The sequence below is a fragment of the Athene noctua genome, chromosome Z (genome assembly GCF_965140245.1).
Source record: "Athene noctua chromosome Z, bAthNoc1.hap1.1, whole genome shotgun sequence".
Lineage (NCBI taxonomy): Eukaryota > Metazoa > Chordata > Aves > Strigiformes > Strigidae > Athene > Athene noctua.
In genome coordinates this window covers 74,109,110-74,129,671 of record NC_134077.1, presented here as the reverse complement: position 1 = coordinate 74,129,671, position 20,562 = coordinate 74,109,110, and the positions used below count along the sequence as shown (strand labels likewise).

General features: G+C 35.6%; 1 protein-coding gene across 2 annotated transcripts in view; it reads right to left on the bottom strand.

Moving 5' to 3' along the window:
- Positions 1-3,606: 3,606 nt before the first annotated feature.
- Positions 3,607-20,562, bottom strand: part of MCCC2 (methylcrotonyl-CoA carboxylase subunit 2) — a 39,181-nt gene continuing 22,225 nt past the window's right edge. For both annotated transcript variants that reach the window (XM_074931893.1, XM_074931892.1), the window contains 10 exons: positions 19,420-19,484; positions 18,248-18,347; positions 17,220-17,315; positions 15,967-16,039; positions 15,684-15,760; positions 13,680-13,746; positions 13,264-13,420; positions 12,363-12,477; positions 10,998-11,083; positions 3,607-4,025 (listed from right to left, as the gene is read on the bottom strand). In XM_074931893.1, the coding sequence (XP_074787994.1) occupies positions 3,908-4,025; positions 10,998-11,083; positions 12,363-12,477; positions 13,264-13,420; positions 13,680-13,746; positions 15,684-15,760; positions 15,967-16,039; positions 17,220-17,315; positions 18,248-18,347; positions 19,420-19,484 (954 nt within the window). In that variant the 3' untranslated portion in view covers positions 3,607-3,907. The remainder of the gene's footprint in view (positions 4,026-10,997; positions 11,084-12,362; positions 12,478-13,263; positions 13,421-13,679; positions 13,747-15,683; positions 15,761-15,966; positions 16,040-17,219; positions 17,316-18,247; positions 18,348-19,419; positions 19,485-20,562) is intronic.

Below are 20,562 nucleotides of genomic sequence, written 5' to 3'. Positions count from 1 at the left end.
TACCATTGTTGGTTTTCTGAATCAAGACATTTCTTTGGCTGAAATCTGGAACAGTGAAGAAGCTCTAAGATAAATCAAGGTTCTGCCATAGTTGAAGCAATAATAGTCCAGAAGCATACTTGAAAGATAACATCTGTTTCAGCAGGAGATACCAATTCATCTTGATGAGTAACAGATTGGAAAAATGCCATCTAAATAAAAGATGGGTTCTCACAAGAACAGCACATACACAAATGCCAACACAAACACTGAGGCTGCAAATTCCCCATTAAACTAACCCCAAAATGAGTGGAAGAGGGGTGGGAACAGGCACCCAGTGGCTTCTCAGAAATTGCATTTCTAGCTTCTCCATTTCTGCAGGAAGAGCGATTACAGAGGCTGTGCACTAGCCACACCTAGTTTCAGCCTTGGAAACAGGCACATAAGCCTCACAATGACTGTGTGTGTGCCAGAGGCTCTGCCTTTGACATTTGTTACACGAACTGTCACTGATTTTGGTTGGTGACCACATAGTAGCTCTCAGCATTTCCCAGCACCTTCCTAGTTGCCATGAGATAAAAACGAAAATGGCAATGGGTAGGTCTTTATGATCATTCCTGAATTTTACCTTCTCAGCCCAGGTAATCTGAGAAACACCCTTGGTTACTGTAACAGTCCCTAGGGACACGAAAGCTTTCCACTGCCTTCTACAGAGGCATTTGAAAGCACCCTGAAGGTCACAGTATTGGCCTTTGTAAACTACTTGTGCTCAGATGTTGACATCTCTTAGGTAGGCCATATCCATCTATCAAAGAGAGCTGGAACTAGGAAACCTCTTGGCCTTGCCACTGCTCTGAGGCAGGAGAGAGGCATACAGATTAGAAGAGGGGTCCCTGAAGCAAGACCAGATGGGAGCAGAAGGGTTCCCTGGAAGCCTAGAGCACTGCGTTCAAGGTCCTGGTCCACCACTGCTGTGTGCGTGATATGGCAAAACCATTTCCCTTGTTCCTCAACTTCCATCTGAAAAATCAGTGTCATCCTAAATATCATTCTTTCCAGTCAGTAAGTAAAGAAATTAACGGTTGTGAGCTGCTCCAACACTACAGTGAATAGGTGACACATACTGGAGATGAGTAGGACAAGTCTCAAAATAGTCACTCACAGCTCTTACATTGCCTCTGTCATCAGGAATCTTGCGCCCTTGTGGTGGCAGCTGCCTTTTATTCAGGTTTGTTTAACATGAACTCTATGACAGAGTCATTCTGGCTTCCCACTGCCGTTGCTCTACCCCTTTGGATCTTTAATGAAAGGAACTATCTACCAACATCACCAAGTGTAGTACAAGCATGTGGTTCAACTCCTCACTCCTGGTGGATCCACAGAGAACAAACAAACTTCTTTTTAGCAAATTTCTGGGCGGCAAGAGGCCACATCTGCCATCGGAATGTCACCACACACAATGTGCATTGTGTACAGCCAGTGCCTACATACAGAGCACAGCACATTAACCTGCAAAAGCTTTTCCAAAATAGTCTGCTATGCGGTGGAGGAGTGACAATTTCTAGTGATTCCTTTCATTCCCCTGCAGTGAAGGTCCTGCTCCTTAACCAGGTCCTCCCCTAACCAGAACATGCTGATAGAATGCTAAGCCCATGCTGATGAATTTAATTTAACAAGTTTCTAAAGGTAAGTGTTATTAAGGCAGAACATTCTTATTTATTCAGAGACATATTTGCACACATATTTAGAGGAAGAAATTTTGATAACTCTAAATAATAACCTTTCAGATGTAAAAAATGATAGGGACTTGTCATTTTCAGAAGAATGAATTCTCCGAAACATATCTACTTCCATTACCTGTATCCCAGGATTATCTTTACTGTCTCCAACATAAAATGGTTTCATTACCAGTCTCATTGAAAAAACACATTCAAAGCAAAAATAAGATTCCAGTGTGATCAATTTTCTTAGCAGAAAAAATCAGTACTCCTTATGGCTTTGGGACTAACAGACTGGGGAAAGTGACCCCAGTAATTTAGAGCAGAAAGACAATAGATGCCTGAACTGATAACTGTAGTAGGAGATAATAAAGTGTTTCTTTTTATTGGAAGCCATTAAAAGCAATCATTTCAATGTCTGAAACCTTTGTTCATCCTTGCTATATTTTATGTATATGTATTTAGAAGTAGGGTATTTTTAAAGGCATTTCAGAAGTCTAGCGACCATAAATAACGTCACTGTACTTTTAGGATAAAGAAATCCTGGGGCCATGCCCAACAAGTTTACAAATTCATGTAGTGAGACAAGAACAAGAATCACTGTCACAAAAGCACAGCTCTGTGCCTAGCTGTCATTTACTGCAGTCTTTTAAAATATTACTCACTGCTAAATATATATTTAATATCCAAGAACATGCATGTGAGCACAACAGTGATATTACAGGTGTGCAGACCTACAGAAGTAGTCTTTCTTGTGGTGTAGAACACACCAGGCTTTGGATAGATTTCTTATCTATAAAATGAGACAGAAAACCAGTACTTTACTGCAATGTAGAAGTGTACCAGAGTCCCCACAGCTCAACATACGTTGTGCTGTCTGTAATCCAGACTGAAAATCCCCATTCCAAATAATTATTTCATTTTCACTTTTGCAGTTGCTTGCCTGAGACAAAACTGAGAGGGCTAGTAGCTAGCAGACTTCCCCACCACTTCTGGGTCAGAGGGGAAGTCCTCTGCCACACAAGTCTGGGAAGACTATAGCTAGCATGTTACCCAGGACAATTACTCCTATTAGCAATCTTTCTTCTCCCCACAGGCCAGCACAGGATAGGACCTCCATATGTTAACGTACATTTAACTCTCCCTGGATTTGATTCAATCCAAGAATATTTCTGCAATGGTTATCTGGGCACCTGTAGGGCAAAGCTAGGTAAAATCATTTTCCTACTCCCACATAGCACAGTATTTGCCTCCTTATTCTAGGCACACTACAGGCCAAGCATTTAGTTTCCACAAGGTGCAAATATTTCTAAAGAGAACAAATGAAATGACAGACATTCTTGAATTCTTGAAAAACATTACACTGCAACAAACGACGATAAATAAGATTAACCAAAGCATTTCAGCATCTCGATAGCCCTAAAGCCAGTGGGATTTAGGCATGTGTTCAGGCTGAAGCACTGATCCATGTCAGGAGAATGCTCTGTCTTTGTTAAACTAGAATTGCCAGAAGGATCACAAAGCAAGATGTTGAAACACATTCACAGCCAACCCCTGTCCTCAGAAGTGCTCTCAGCAGCCTGCAGCTCCCACAGATATCAGCATATGCTCCTCAACTCTTCCAGAAAACACTACACATACACCAGTTTCTCTTGTTGTTTTGACTAAAGGGAATCATACAGAAGAGCAATGTTTTTTGGATGAAAGCCAGAGAAAGGTCAAAACGCTAACAACTACGTGAAATCTATAATTTTATGCTGTGCTGAACCTCTTGGCTGCTCTTACAGCACTTCTCTTTTGCAAAAACTGTTTACTAGCAAATGTGCATTCTTTTTTTCAAAAATATTTGCATTTATAGGAGACATACAGAGAAGAATTTAAAGAAATAAAGGATCTGTTAAGCCCCAAATATGTATCTTATTTTGCAGATTTATTTAATGGTCTCTTGTCAAACTTTAAACATAACGCTAGAAGTTGCAGTTTATTCATGCAATGCAGCTATACAAGCACTGTAAGTGACTGATCTCAAACCACTATCAAAACACTGAAGCACTGTGAGATTACTCAGTAAAAATAAGTAACTATAATATTTCCATTAAAAACAGCATTGTACAAATCTTTATTTTTTTAATCACGTCAACACTGTAGTTAGTTTGCTCTCCAGCCTCAAATAAAATATACATAGATATATGATGAGCACACGTTTTAGTTTACATCCGGAAAACCCCGAATTCTGTCTTCTTTGTAGGTGCATTTAATGCTGCGCTGAGACTGAGGCCCAAAACCAGTCTTGTGTCAGCTGGATCAATAATTCCATCATCCCATAATCTAGGGGGAAAAAAAAAATAATCAAACAATAATAATTAAAGGAAATTAAGATACACGGTAGATTTTCAAGCACATGAAACTGGAAATACTTATACTAAAGAAAGTGGACTAAGGAGCTAAATTATATATATTATATATATAAGTCATGGAGTTAAATCACCTTAACCATCAATGCAACAGACTGGTGGGCATTACTTTGTGGAATTTGTCTTCTAGAACAAAGTATAAATTTTAGATAAATGAAAAACATCAGGTTTATATATTTCAAATGAGATTCTTCATACTTACTTTTAGTATGAAGTCATCACTGTAGAGAAAACAGACCCTCTTTGTTTTTAATATTCACATGGAAAATGACCTTTTGTCAATGATCTATTTTATTAAGAATGCTTATATTTTAAGGACTATGTCACATCATTATATACGTTATTCAGGTTAGTTCAGCTGCCAGATGAGGATTATACAAGTGTTTATTCTTTCATTATTAAAAGAGCCAGAGGAAATTTCAAGTTATTTCCAGTAATGGTTGTATTTATTTTTTCTGAAGTCCACTTCTAAACAACTCTAAGTCAATACCCTTCTTAACCTAGCCTGAAGGCAATTAAGAGTGAGCGATTACCAAATTCCCCAGTCCCCAAAATCACAAATACTTATAACTAGTCTCTTTGATATTATCCACAAATTAAAGTACTTGTGGCATCAGTTCTCAATGACATCCTACCCAAAATAAAATCCACGTCAAAACCCCAGCAGGCCACAAAATTTTACATCTACGTACTACCTCCCCAGTAAGATATTTAAACAAGATACCACACTGATTACTGTAACCCAGTCTCATTTAAATAAGCATGCATTTTAATCAGGGTCTACAAAACATATGCACAGTAACTTTGGTTAAGACAGTAATGCTTCTCCTTCATCCTATTTGTCCTAGAGACTTATTTTGCAATCCTTTTGAACTTCAGTGTTGGCTAATTTTTAATTATTTGTCATGAATAGAGAGCTAAGACTGACTCTACCAAGAGAAAGCACAGCCATACTTTCTAACTGAAGCTTCCAGCTGCAAATTTCCAATTGTCTGATGATTAATTACTAGACAGGAAACAATGTATTTTGCACTCTCAATACTAAATGTGCTAACCTCACCCCCAAAAGAAAGAGGACTGCAAACTGTACATAAATAAATGCTGGTAAGCTCAAGGCAGCAGCAGACACTTCTGTTTTCCATCTTTGTATTGCCATTTCTTGTAAAAGCAATATTCATCAAACCAGGTAAAAAATATTAAGAGGCTGACAATGTATGTTTTTTATTTTACAATAAGTGCGTGTATCTATCCTAGGATGCACAAGTGGAATTGCAAAAAAGGACACCCGTAACAAGATGAAGCAAAAGGGTTCAGACTCATCTTAGAAGCCTGTTCTCCAACTAGCAGAGAGAGAATAAAAAAGATATCCAACTCAGAAACAACCTTCTACTACAAATACATTTTATCATGGTGCAGCTCCCAAAGTAGAAAAGACTTACCCTAAATGTGGCACAAGAGCAAAGCTGAAGTACAAAAGGAAAAAGGGATTTGGAGAAGGAAAGACTCTGCTGTTAATTTGGCAAATTTATGCTGCTTCTTTTTTTGTGACTGAAAACAAAAGCTTGATTAAATAAATTTTACAACACAGTAGCTGTGGCACTCACTGACCTGACCAACAGGTCCCAGTCAGCATAGAAAGAAGTCTGTTAAAAAAAAAAAGAACTTTTTTCAAAGTAAAAAAAAAAAATAATCTATAAATCTAAACTACAAATATAAGGAAACCATAGCTCTATCTAAACTGTTCTCATTTTAGGATTCTCAGTGAGTATCTCCCTTCTAGGAGGCTAGTAAGCCATGCATTGGAATACTCTAACTTTTGAATATTCCATCTGCACCAAAGTGGTACTAACCAGCAAATTCTGTTGCAGAAGACACACGAGAATTATCTATATTATATTCTGGATAAAGAGTATGGTATTGCAGTATGGCTTCTGTGAATAACTCATTTCTTAATTGTAGCTTTAAATTGTAAATAATGACTCATTATTTTGGCATATTTAACAAATACTCCATTGAAAAAAAGACTCAGAGTAAGTGCTTCTTACCATACAGCAAAAACAATTAGAAGCCTTTTTGTTCAAAATAACCAAACTTGGTTTTGCTGAGACATACTTAAGAGCTGTTTGAATTCTCTTGTGTTTCCCTAAGACAGTGGTTTTACCTGTTCATATAATCTAACATGACAGAATGGCCAAGTTAGGTTATCTCCTATACTTTCAACATCCTGAAGCATGCATCATCAAAGTTTAATGCATATGCTTCTCTTTCCTTCTTGTATTTTAGATCTTGATTTAGTTTTGATGAATACAGTCGGATTAATCACCAAATGGATGGAGAAAATCCCTATTAACAGTGAAAAGCAAAGTAGTTTTGTGAGGTCAAATCAAAAACAGCCCCTTTGTTTTCTTGGGACTGTGAACATGTAAAACAACTGTAAGAACAATCTCAAATACAGTAACTTCTGTTTTTAAGCAAATTTGGGGTTTTTTGGCTGTTACACATTTGTTTGCTCTGCATATCAACTTTTTAAAATGAACACTTGCAATTAACTTTTTATTTATGAAACACATTGAAAATGAATGAAGGAATTCATACTTCTTAAAAGTGTTTAATAAATCTGCAAAGGGCCTGGGAAGGGCAGGGATTAAATGAATCAGAAAGAATCACCAACTTAATGCAGTACCTTCCAAGCTGCAACTTTATAGTGACTACTACTGTAATAAACACTGGAGCACATTTTAATGGAAGATTTGTGTTTTTTTGTAAGACCAAATAAAATTAACTTATATTAACAACCGCAAAGATTTTATGTTGCATGGAAGTCAAGCTGCTTACATATGGTCACCCCTGTCTTCTGCTTCTCTTTTGTTTAAAGAAAGCTACATTCTCTACTGGGATGTAGCATTAATAATTAAACTATCTATTAAAATCCCATTGCTAGAACATGAGTCACAACTACACATAAAATATTTGTAACCAAGACACTGTGAGTAAAAGAAATGAAGCCCCCAAAAGTAAAATATTCATGTAATTTGTTAAGATGCAAACCGCTGAAATCCTTTTAGAAGCCTGTAAGCAGATTAATGTAACTCATTAAAAAGGGTGCTGCCTAATGACTCCTGTTAATTACGACTGCTCACTGTGAAAGGTTCTAATCAAATAATTGATTAAATTTTGATTAGAAAATACAACTTCGGGGTATAGTACTGACATCCTGTATGTGTAAACAAGTTATAATTCATAAGCAAAATTATATAAGCAGAGTATATAGCAAAATCTGCTTGTATTTAAGATCATTAGGGCTTCTTCCTTGCCTCTCATTCTTATTGCTAAAAGCTTGATTCAAAGCCTAATGAAGTCAACGGGAAGGGTCACATCAATCTCAATGGACATTAAGGGTGAGGTACACTGATCCCCGTATCTTAGCAACAGGACACTGTGAGGGAGCCTCCAAACTGGCTGCACCTGAGCAGCTACACCTGTGCATCAGTCTTTTTGCTTATCTGTTGTTCTTTTGGTAATGCAATGCTGTTTATTGCAGTTTTCTTGTTGGTCCTTCTGGTGGAGGGATCTAGTTAGCATCGGACAAAATCAAGGCTGTGCAGATTCAATTTCAATACAGCACCTTGACATCAGGTTGACGGTCAACTGGTTTTTTTACCATCCTTGGGACCAAACAGAAAGCATCTTTCAGAGTAAAGGGAACAGATTACTTCTCCCTGACCTATGGTGAATGTTCGTCAAGAAGCAGCTGCAGATGTTGGCTGACAAACGGGTTGGCTCCACAGTACAAGGTGGCTAAATCCCTCCCTCAGGTAACTACTTGCTGCAAAAACTGTAATCCTACTTCATCTCATCGTTTATGCTTGGGCAGCCTACTTCACAGTAATGAAAACTTTTGGTCTGAGATCTTGCTTAGGAATTAACAATAAGTAAAGCGAAAGAAGGCACACATGTGGCAATTTTGTTAGGAAAGCATGAAACTAGGGCAGAAAACACAAGAATATCTACTGATATACTGAATTATCTCCACAAGACAGCAGAGAGCAATTAAGAGCTCCTAGACAATGCAGACTGTACCTTCAGGGACTGAAGAGAGAGAGAAAACATCCTGGACTGTCTTGACCTGAGCCAGTCACACACTGTTCTCACAAGCACTCCTCAGTGAAAAGGGGCATTTAATTTTCATTGCTTTTAGCCAGATGAATCTCAGTGGGATTCAGCTTAGACATTTGACTTCATGTCTCAGCTGGGCTTATTAGCTTGAGTCCAGCATCACACAAACCCAACTACATGTAACCCAGACCCATACTGGTTCTCCGCCAGCTCACATCTATGCACGTTAAGTTTCCCTTCCAAGCTACAGGCACACAGGCACAGTAAGAAGTAGGTAACTACTCTGCTTTTTTAAATGAAGGACGGGATGCCTAACATTAAGAGCACTTCCTGACCCCTTGGCTAGGCAAACAGGCTATTTACTGAGGTGCCTTCTGGATTTGAAACCTCAATTCACAAAACAGCCTGATATTCTGGAAACAAACTGGTAAAAGTTGCTAGTAGAGAGCACAAAACTGGAGTTAAATACTCAAATTTCACATCTAAAAATCACTAGACATTATTAAAAATTTAGAATCTGACTTTTAAAAATTCTGACCTTAATCTTATATGTACAACTACTTCCTTGCAGATTAGCTGCTTACTGTTGTAAATGTTGAAAATGGTCTGTTGGTTTCTGGGAGAGGACAAGTTTTTATATTGCTAATATACTGAATGTATTGAATGTCAAATAAATCAAATTATTTTCAATCACGAGTACAAAGAGGCTATGACTGTGTTTCCAGTGAACATATAAAAAAAAGCAAATGTAAGAAAAAAATTAATTACACCATTCATCTTCCCCTCCATGGTAGGGATTAATTTTAAATACAGTTTGACTCATTTTTTAAATGTTATTGTATCAGTGGAAAATTCACCTTAAAATCCAGTTATAAAAGATGATAATATGTGTTTTATTTTTTCCTTCTTGCCTCAAGGCACAAGGTTCTGTGACACAGGTACTAGGCTTGATCTTTAAGTGCTGCTAAAAGATAGCACAAAAGTTTTTAACAGCTGACAACATCTCTCAATTTGGGGAAAACGCTATGAAGTTTAAATCAACTAAAAAAATGTAAAAAAAAAATCAAAACCAGTGTGTTACCAGAAAGTCCATGTTAATAAGAATTCAGGTTTTCACAAAAGTATTCTCATTGGTTTTATGTAAAAACTCCAATGAACTGTAACTTAGTAGCAGTGGGGGGTTGTACACATGCATAAAACCTTAAGAAGTTGAGCATATCTATGACTCTGCAACACTACCACATAGGCCTCTGGCAGAAGCAGAGACCAAAAAGTAATGAGACTAAACCCTCCCTAAATCCATGACCCACACGCTATGTGACCGCACCACTAGATGACACTACAAACCTTGTGTTACATATCCTACTGAGAATACTTATTCTGTCACAGCACCAGTCAGGGCAAAATGGCAAGAGCTTCCATTAGATAAAGGCACTCATTTAACTAAACATTAAAATGAGTATGAATCCCCTGGGTGCAATTATTTCAGTTAAGATCATTCCACTGTCCCACAGAAAACAGTGTAAAAGTTACCATTACTTTTATATCTTCCTTCAGATCATGAGAAACAATTCATAAAGGAGCTCACTGATGCTATGCTGCCTCTGTTGCTGCTGTGTCACATTTGTCGTACATCAGATTAAGCAGGTATCAAGTTAGATAAAAGCCCCCAAACTCCTTCTCTTATTGGCATCCGTATGACATTAACAGAGTATCTTGCACCCACTTGTTCACATAATTTCTGCTCATGATGTCCACATCAAAATTTATTATAATCAAGCCACTGTGTACTCAGTTTGTTTCCAGACTTCCCAGCTTCCAGATAAGAAAACTATCAGTAATTTTAATTCAGCTATACAAAAGCATACATACAGCAGACTCCACAGTTGTGTGAGACTAATATTCTTTCTGCAAAATGAGAAGCCATAGAGGCACAGTAAAGCCTCTACGTTATTATATGCTACCCTCTACCATCATTAGCAGCTGAGAGTCTGTGGAGTATTAGCTTTGGATACCACAAGGAGAAAAATGTGCAGGAAGGTTAGTTCAGACAGGATGAAACTCTTGCAGAGTAACAATCAGAGGCCAAGAAAGCCTCCAAGCTAGTTTCCAGAGGTAACACTGCAGGATGCCACCTTGCTTCATTAGTCTAACTAGATCCTGGGCATTTACTAATATTCCATGAACCTGAGCACAAAATGCTGCAAAAGACTTCTCAACAAACATAAATAAGTTGTACCCATCAGCTAATGGTCTATCCAAATTGCTATCACCCAATACAGTCACCTACCAAGATCATGACTTGAGATTTATAAATGGCTTCAGGTGTTCCTGACACAACTTCTTTACCACTGGCCTCTTCTACTTGCAGAATCCTACTAAAATGAATCCTTCCTAACACACATGCACCCAGTCACTACTGTTCAATGGGCAGAAAGGAGACCAGATACTACACTGGGGAGAACGGTATAAAACTTATCCAGAATAAAACACATAGAATATAAACTCCATGCCACCATATCATTACTTACAGAACCAGCAGAATAATTCCTGTAAGAGCATGCCTTCTTCTGAAACAACACATACTACAGTCTCAGGGACAAGAGAGATAAAACTTTGAATTGAAGCTTGTTGCATTGTACTCCAGAACATCAAACACAATCTTTATTCCAGATTGCTCTGTTCTGCTGTTCTTGAACACCAAGATTTAGACGTTATTTTTATGCCACATGATTACAGTTAAATTTTGGAGAAGTCATTTATACGTTACCTTGCACTGGAATAATACGGGTTTCCTTCCTCCTCAAACCTCCTAATGATTGGCTCCTTCAAAGCTGCTTCATCTGCCTCAGATAACTAAAACCAGGCAAATAAAAAACACTGATAAGACGTTCTTTAATATTTTCTTTCACAATGACAGTAGAGCTTTATATGTAGCATTAAACTTGAAGAAACTGCCTAATTCATCTCCCCAAAGTTTCTCCCCCTTTTTACACACAATTAACAATTTAGCATATTCGACAATGAAAGTAAAATACTACTTTTCAAAATGGTGGGGGGTGGGAAAAGGACAGTAAAAATATACTTAACTAAGAATAACTGTGGATTAGCATCTGAAAAATTATTGAAGTTACTGTACTGAATATAAATACCATGCTGAGTTGCCTTTGGCAAGATTTTTTAATAAAACAAGTCTATGCTATTCTAACACTGCCTTTTTCTATGGTCTGAAGTGGTTATCACTGTAATTCGGAAAATTTCCAAGTTTCTAACACATTTTACTGACATTAACTAGAATTACTTTTCTCAAACTTCTTACTGGGTATCAATGTGACCGTTTTAGAGATCTGGGAAATTAAGACAGAGATAGATCAGGGTCAATATGTTCTACCCACAGAAAGCCCAAGTAAAGTGTAGAAAACAGAACTGTTGAGATAACATGTACATACTGCTTCATAATTCTGAATAACTACTCATGTTAAATACAAGCAATTTTAAGACATTGCAATAAAATTACTTCTTATGGGATCAAGGCACCAGTATAAGCATAAACCATGTAATTTAAAAACACAGCAGAAGAGTGTACAGAAAAACTACAAAGATTATTAAACAAAATAGAACTAATTTTCAATTAAAATGTTGAAATGAGTCAAAAACTTTTCCAAACTTCTACAGACTTCTGCTGTTTCATAATTTTCATAAAGTTTCATAATTCTCAGTCACTGAATAATCTGAAGATCAGATTTCTATAGAACTGCTTACTTCAAAAATAATTGGAAAGTTACTTTATTCCTACATATTCCTCCTCATACTTCCAAACCAGGGAGGATTCCTGGCTGCTCATCTTGGGCAGAATTAATGATCTTGTGCACAAAGTATAAAAAGATGATGGGATGAGAAATAATACTCTTTTTAACCAACGACAAGAAATGTCCTGAATGATTTTCATATTTAGAAGATGTAAACAATAACATTTCACAAATGCTTCACGTTTGTCAATGCACTAGGTGGGACTAGGAGAATGATAGTTACTGGTGTCTCAATCTAACATCCTTTCCTAGCTCATAAAGTGAGCAACTCCAGTGAAGGAGAAAAAGATAATGACATTACTGCAAATGAAAGAAGAAAGCTGTACCTGTTTTCCCTCCCTTGCCTTTTGGTCCTTAGCTATTGTAGCTAGAACAGTTGCAGCTTGTTCTCCTCCCATCACAGATATGCGAGCATTTGGCCACACATAAAGAAATCTTGGACTGAAAAGATATATTAAATATTAAAATAAGACATTGCCTTATTTCCAAATAAAGAACTAATTCTTACTCAGCTAAGAATTCATTTTTGTGCATGACAATCTTACAGTGCATTCGTTTTTAAAGAATGCAAATTCATGTTCTTCAACGCTTGCAGCTTTATGTTTGAAAATGTGAAAACTCTGCTCATTTCCTATGTTCAAGCACCTTAAACATTTATTTCTTTTTTTCTTGAATCTCTTCATCTTACACCTACCCTCACCCACCCCCCGGAATTTTTCTCTTTAAAAATATCACCCACAATTTCAATGGTATCTGGGACCTTGAAAAAAAAAAAAAAATTAGTCATGTCCAAAGGGTCAAAAAAAAAAAATCCTTAGGGGTTATGCAAACATTACTCATAAAAACAGACTCATTAAAGTGAATTAGGGTTTTTTACACAAGCTGGTGCTCTTCATACGAATGCAGAATAAAAGAGCAGCCCATACTGCCTAATGATTGTTTTGGACTCTACAATTTTTCCTCCAAGAGGTAAAATGGGAGAAAAGTATGTTAGCACATTTATATGTTAGAAGATCTCCTCTGTCACCTAATTCAAGGTTAATCATGAGCCTATCTCTACAGGTTTGTCAGGTTGTTATTTACTTATGACCATATTCACTGAGAACGGCTTTGTTTTCCAACAGCACACCTTCTGCAAGAGTTTAAATAATTTTTCACACAAGGACTTCAAGGTTATGTTGTCTTAACTTAGTCTTATCTTCTGTCCTAATTTGAAGTAACACTTACCTATATGCTCTTCCACACATCCCATAGTTTCCAGCTCCATAAGAACCACCGATAATCACTGTTATTTTAGGTACATTGGCACAAGCTACAGCGGTTACCATCTTGGCACCATCTTTTGCTATCCCTCCAGCTTCATATTCTCTACCAACCATGAAACCTAAAGAATTACAACATGAAAAAAAAGCTCACTAACTTTATATTATTACACTGTGCTATACATCATACTATGTGCTTTATGGCACATGCAGAAAAAGATGAAGAACAGATCGTAAGGCAAGGCCTTCACCAGATGCTGTCAGGCTGATTTCAGAACAGGCTGGAGATGTAGGTACAACAAAGCACAAAGATGCTATCCAGAAGTCATAGCCTCAACAGCTAACAACATTGTGTAACTACAAAACATTGAGCTTATTCACCTGTAATATTCTGCAAAAACACAATGGGAATGTTTCTCTGGCAACACAACTGGATAAAATGTGTACCCTGTGAAGGGGAAAGAAAAAAAAAAAAGTAAGCCATTAAAAGTTGGATCAGTGAAGCTATCACTACCAGCACTCTGAAGTCTGTGTCAGATCTCCTTCCACTGAAGTCCATGGGAGTATTTGCATCATGAAGTGCTGTACTACTGCTTCATCCAAAGTCAACTACAAAACATGCATTCACTCTTAACACTAGAAAATGCCAAAAATGCATGACTCCAAGGGTAAAGCAGAGATAACATCCTTAAAAAGCATTACTGCTCATACTGAAAAGCTCAACTGTTTTGACTCAGTCAATATGTTGTTAAACCACAGACAGCTAGTTTCACAGTGTGGCATCTGACATCGAGTCTTGTAAGAAAGACTGTGTCATGGAAATCACAACAGCCAGTCAGAAAAAAAACCCTCCCCATTTGCAGTACAAAACTGCGGCTGAAATTGGGAAAGGCCACATACACTATCTGCTCACGGCCCTGCCAATTACTGTAACACTCTTTCCTTTTATTAAGAGCAAAAGCGCTCTCCCCATTTTCTAGGACAGGACCATTTTCCTAGCAAAGATAGAAATAGTAGATTCCAAGCTTATAGTAGATTCCAAGCTTCTGTTTCAACTATTAGAAATAATCTAAATCAATGAAGTTCCTCAGGTTATTTACACACTGCTGGTAAAGTAACAAACAGGTATGTAGCACAGCAACTGAAAAAACCTCTAACCTCTTCACAATACAAAACCAGCAAAATTTACGAAAACAAGAAAGAGAGAAAAATCATGAAGCATAATCTTTAGCTGGCTTCTTCAGCACTCAAAAAGCATAGGGATGATCACAGAAAAAGAGATGTGTCACAACACATTACAAAAATGGAAAACAAAAATAATATTGTTAAATTATGATGCTTTACAGAAGCAGTATCATTGACAAAGGTCTTTCTATATGTGAAACAAGTGGAACTTGACCCTCTGTTCTCACAGTACTAATATGCTAGCAAAAGTCAGCAGAGGAAGATTCCTCACATTTTCTTCATTGGTAGGAAGAAAGTTGAAGCACTAAGTTATCAGAAAAATATTGAAAGTATTACAAATACTGAAAGAGTTATTTTCAACTTGGAAATTACTGTGTTAAAACAAAGGCTAGCTGAAAACAATGTCATTCACTGCACTGCTCCAAGTTGAAAGCATTCAGTATACGAAACTCAATTCCATGTATTATTTTATCACAGCAATAAATCAAGTAAAATTAGTTTCTTTCTCCAAATCTCTCATCAAAGCTTCCTTTTTCCTATAGATTTTGAATACTGATTTCCTCACCATTAGTTTGAGGAGCGTGCTAGAACAAAACTACCATATATAGTTGCTATTACAAAAAATTCTACCAAAAGTAGCTTCTTGAAAAAATAACTAAACCAAACAACATGGAACAAGGTAAGTAACCACTCTGCTGTACTCAGAAACTCTTTATCATCACCAATCCCACAAGCCCATCTGTAAAGTACTGTTAACTATAATACAATCACAATATTCCATCAAAGATGCCCTTCAGTTCACAAACATGAATTTTAGTTCACAATTTTATGAGACTGCATATATTATCACTCATTAGTCTAAGCCAGGAGCTGTCACACAACTTAAAACTTTCCAGTTATTACAAAAACAATGATGTCATTTATTGTAGTACTTAACATTCTAGAGGTTAGGAATTGTAACCAATAGGGTATTTTATGCAACCAGCATGGACTTTTCTTGTAGTAGCTGTAAGTTTCAGGATATACTATTTAAACTGTTTCTAAAATATGGTCAATTATTTTTACAGCTTATCAAGCTATTCATGTTTACATTAAAAATGTGGACCAGTTTAATTATTTAAAGAAGTTCCACATTTCAAGAGCAAGCTGTCCACCAGAACTTTTGTTTCTCAATGGCAACAAAGCTAATAATTTATTTACCTTTTTTGCTGACTCTGAGAAAAGAACTCCATTGTTTCCAATAATTCCTACTGGATAACCAAATATTCTCGCAAATCCTGAAGGAGAAAGATAAATTTGTAAATTTTCACATATATTTATTTTACCATAGCATATAAAGGTAACACTTTCTCTTGGCAACAGAAACTGCTATTCTTTTGAAGAAAGTGTTACTAAAGACTATTACTGGTGGGTGAGCCAAATAGAATAAATCCAGTTATAAATCCAGTGAGAACACATACAGAATAATTATATTTCTAAATACCTGTAATTAAAGTATCCCCATATAAGGCTTTGAATTCATCAAACTTACTTCCGTCTACAATTCTAGCAATGACCTTAAGAAAAAATAGAAAAATATAATGAAATTCCTATCTTTCATAGTTTTTAATTTCCTTAGAAAGAAAGACCATGCTAACATACAAGTTGCAATTAAACACTTTCCATTTAAAGAACATCAAGTAGCCCATCATATAAATAGTCTGGATGCCAGGAAAGCCCATTTACTTTTTTAAAGTGTGATTTATCTACATATTTATAAAAATTGGAGTTTCAAGATTAAGAATATTCTAACTGAATAGTTTAAATTATATAGGAACAAAGTTTTTCTGATTAGTTAAATTTCAAAGAAAAAGTGCTACCTCTGGTTATATTAAACATTAATCAAGACTCACATTTATAAAGAGAAAAACATACACAGCCATAAGTCACTTTCTTAGAGATAAGTTTATTTTCAGCTTTGCTTAAATTTGTGACATACAAAAATAATGAAGATCTGATCTGAGGTTTCTCTGAGATGCAAAGGAGTAATTTTAAATAAATATAGATCCACTGCTAGCAAGACATTTGCCAGAAGATACTTATTTCAACTTTAAAAGAACAAGCTATTACAACTTTTGAGTGTAGTGAGACATCTTTTTTCCCTTAATGCAAAGCAAATCCCAGTAATTTTTGAAAAAGTATTTTAAGAAAGGTACATACTAAGACACTTCCTAAAATAATACTTTGTTGTTATTGAGGTAAATAATAACAGAAGACCTGCAGCAGAGTATAATAGTCTCCATCTGTGGTTGGGAGAGCACTGAATTGTTTGGGGTGCTTATATTCCACAGATTTTTTAATATTTGAACACTACTTCACAGGATTAACAGAAAAAGAGAAGCTATCACATCACTCATCAAGTCTATCAAATGATTTGTTACAATAATGTTACAATGGGGAACAATACAAAGTTCCCCATTTTCTGGCAGCTTTTTCAAAAATGTTATCAATCTCTCATCCTTGCTCATCCTTCCTGAAAGTAAAACCAAAAAGCATTTTATTTTCAATATGTCATTGCCATTGCAATGGATTTGCCGGACAAAAAATATAAAAAAATGCATTACAAGATTTTATGACATTTAAATATTCACTATATACCCCAAATCAGGTTTCTGTAGAAAAACTATAATGATATAGAGTGATTTCCTGCAAGAAACTGAGTGCATGCATGTATGGATCTTGCATTTATATTCATACCTCTTTGACATCAAAGTTTCTTTTTAGCTGGTCACCAACTATTCCATATATTTCATCAGCAGGAAATAAAGGGTCTTCTGATGGTTCTATAATCACCTGCAGCAATTTAACAAAACAGTGCATATAAAAAAGGAATTATTAGTCCACATTATGACTTAAAAAAGCAAACAACAATTAATTTCCTAACTGCTTTGAATACAGTCTTCTCTTCATCAACCACATCAAAATGCCTGCACTGGCTTGTGCTTATTTTGCATAAAGATCAAGTTTCTTAAACTGAAGGTTGATAATCCTTTCTCACTTACTGTTACCATTGTTTCTACTCCTGCCTATACCATACGTGCTCCACTTCTTCCATGTTATCAAAAATTAAGCATGTCCTCCATTTGCTTACTTCTCCCCTGTGCCCTGTGAAGCAGGCAGTATTCTGAAAAACCAATAAAGATTTTTGTCACACAACTGAGAACAATATCTTGCCTTCCTTCAGCTGCTGAGCTTTGATCTTCAATTCACTCTCTTGCATCTTCTGCCAAAATAAGTTAAGGCAATTCATCCCCCATATGCTATCAATCCTGTTTTCTACAAGGAATTTTCAAATCAATGCAAGACAATTACATGGTTTAGGTCTAACCCCTCAATTTTATATCTTTTCATTAATAATCATAGAAAATGCATATTCAAGAAGATGCTTTAGCAGGTATCTAACTTAAGGCCCATGGGAATGATCATGTGGGCTTTAAATTAAGCACCCTGCAAGACTAGATTAATCTTAGAGCACAATTCTGTGACTCTGAAGCACTGTTCTAGTTGCTTCACTTTTGCATATAATCCCAGTGATCTTACTGGGAATAATGTGACAAGGATGTAATTACGGAATTGAAACGTTAAAGAAATCTTTAAAGACAAGAAACATAACTTCCATTTTCAAAGTGTCTAAAGTCAAAGACAGAAAATGTGTTGTACAAATCAGGCAAAGAAAAGTATTCCTAATTTAAATAATGCGGTGCTGTCAAGATTTACACACTTACGTCTACTTTCTTTTGGAGATTTAAACTTCTTACAGCCTTCCTTGCTAGATGAAGTGCATGATTGTCATCCAAAGCATAATGATCTGTTACACCAGATTTTCTGTATATAAATAACAATAGCAATATGAAGACTTAAAAAAACAAATCTGACACTGAAAATGTAAGGTTTTAAAAACTTTTAAGACTTTAAAAGTTTTATATTTCTCTTCAAAATATAGATGCTACAATACAGCACTCCATGTTTTGTTATGAAATTACTTTCAAAATAAAACACATGCCTGGACTTTTCTTTGAAACAACACATTCAGGTTATCAGATATGACATAATATAGTAACTCTATGAAGTAAAAACTCTAAATGACAATATAAAAGATGACATTGTTCAAACGAAAATTAATTTGAAATGATAATTAATTTGCAAAATTAAATTGAAATTATAAAGCAAACATGTTTACAGAAATGTTATGAACTGCCCTTAAGAATAACTCTTTATTCACTTCAGAAAACTGAAGTAAAACCAAATCATTTATTGTACAGTAATACTTAACTTATTGTAGAGTAATACCTAACTTTACTATTCTTTCCATACTAGAACTGGAAAGCACATAGAATTCTTTGTTTTGATAACAAGTATTCTTTTACAAAAACACAAGCTATTTTCATCTTGTTTGTAGTAGTTCTGACAGTAAGAACTACTTACTTTCTTAAGTAAGAAAGACATAATCTGCAAAATACATTATCTTTCTCAATGTGTACTACTCTATTAACACACAGTATTAAACAGTATAGAAAAGTCTTCCATATTATGCATGCTGCTGCAGTACATTAGACACGTAAGTATTTTAAAGTAGTCAGTGAAGGAAACAAGATCTGAACTAGAGTAACTCTGCTACTCCATAGGCTAACTATGCTACTCCAACAAGAAAATGATTCATCAGCACCAGATAAGGACAAAGAAAATCTTAATTTTCAAAATTTGGTTATAGTTTTGAAAACATCAAAATAAAATAAAATAAAATAAAATAAAATAAAATAAAATAAAATAAAATAAAATAAAATAAAATAAAATAAAATAAAATAAAATAAAATAAAATAAAATAAAATAAAATAAAACAAAACACCCCACTAAAGTGTAAAGGATGGATGAGCTCTGGACAAATATTTCTTTAAACCTGCAGTGAAGATCTGCCCCTCCAAGGTCCTCTGCTGATACCTCTTCACCTGTTGCTGCTTTAACCTACCACAAGAAAAGGAGAATGATCTTTAGAGTTGACACTTGTCATGCAATAATATTTACACGGGCTTAGTTATAGCAATAAAACAGATCTCTGCAAAATGCTCCTTCATTAATAATATTTCCTCAGTTAATCTGCCTCAGAGCATTTAAAATGTGACAACACCGAATCCTGTCAAAATTACTTAATTTCTTAGACTTTGTATCCTTATTCTAGCATTAGTGTGTAGTTTTTACTGAGAACAATTCTCCACTTATTGTTGTACTTACTGCTGTGTCCATTATTAGTGAGTACACTTACATGCCCTTTAGGTTTATGAACATGCATTTTCACAAAAATTTCTGTCACTTAACAAGCAATTTCAAATGTGATACTTTCCTGCATTGTTTCAAAAAAACAATACCTCGGTTGAAACTTAGCATTCTTCGACTTTGTTTTGTCTACACAAACTCTTCTGTGAATTTTAAGTTATTTACTTAAATATTAACCATAAAACAATCATTAGCGGTTTTCATTTTCTAACTCTTCCAATAAACACACAAGAACTTAGTGAGAACAATTTCCTTAAAAAATACTATCACTGAAATAAAAATGTTTGGATCAAGTACGGTATCTCCGTAAAAATACCTGGAATGCACAACACAAATCCTAGTTCTGTCAAATCTTAGACCTGACAGGATTATTTGAGAGTGAGCGAACTCCTTGAAAAAAGGCAGTATCCTTTACCGCATGGTAAAAAGCCCCTTTCTATCTAATGCATTTCCACTCTACCATAACTCTTTGAAAAGGATTCCTTGCAAGCTGGTGAAACCACTATTCATCATGAATGGAGAATACAGAAGTAGCGTTAAAGACACAAGGGAAAACTATCATCACTTCCAAAACACATCTGTTTCCAAGTTCCGTACCTAAAACCAAAGCACACTAAATATATAAATATATATACACACACCCACATATATTTCAAACTGTCATGTTTATAAAATTAAGTATACATAATTTCTTCACTAGTAGGGTTTTTGCTTTTAAATTTGAATGGCTACCCATATAATATGAAGGTGTGACATTCTGATACTAATT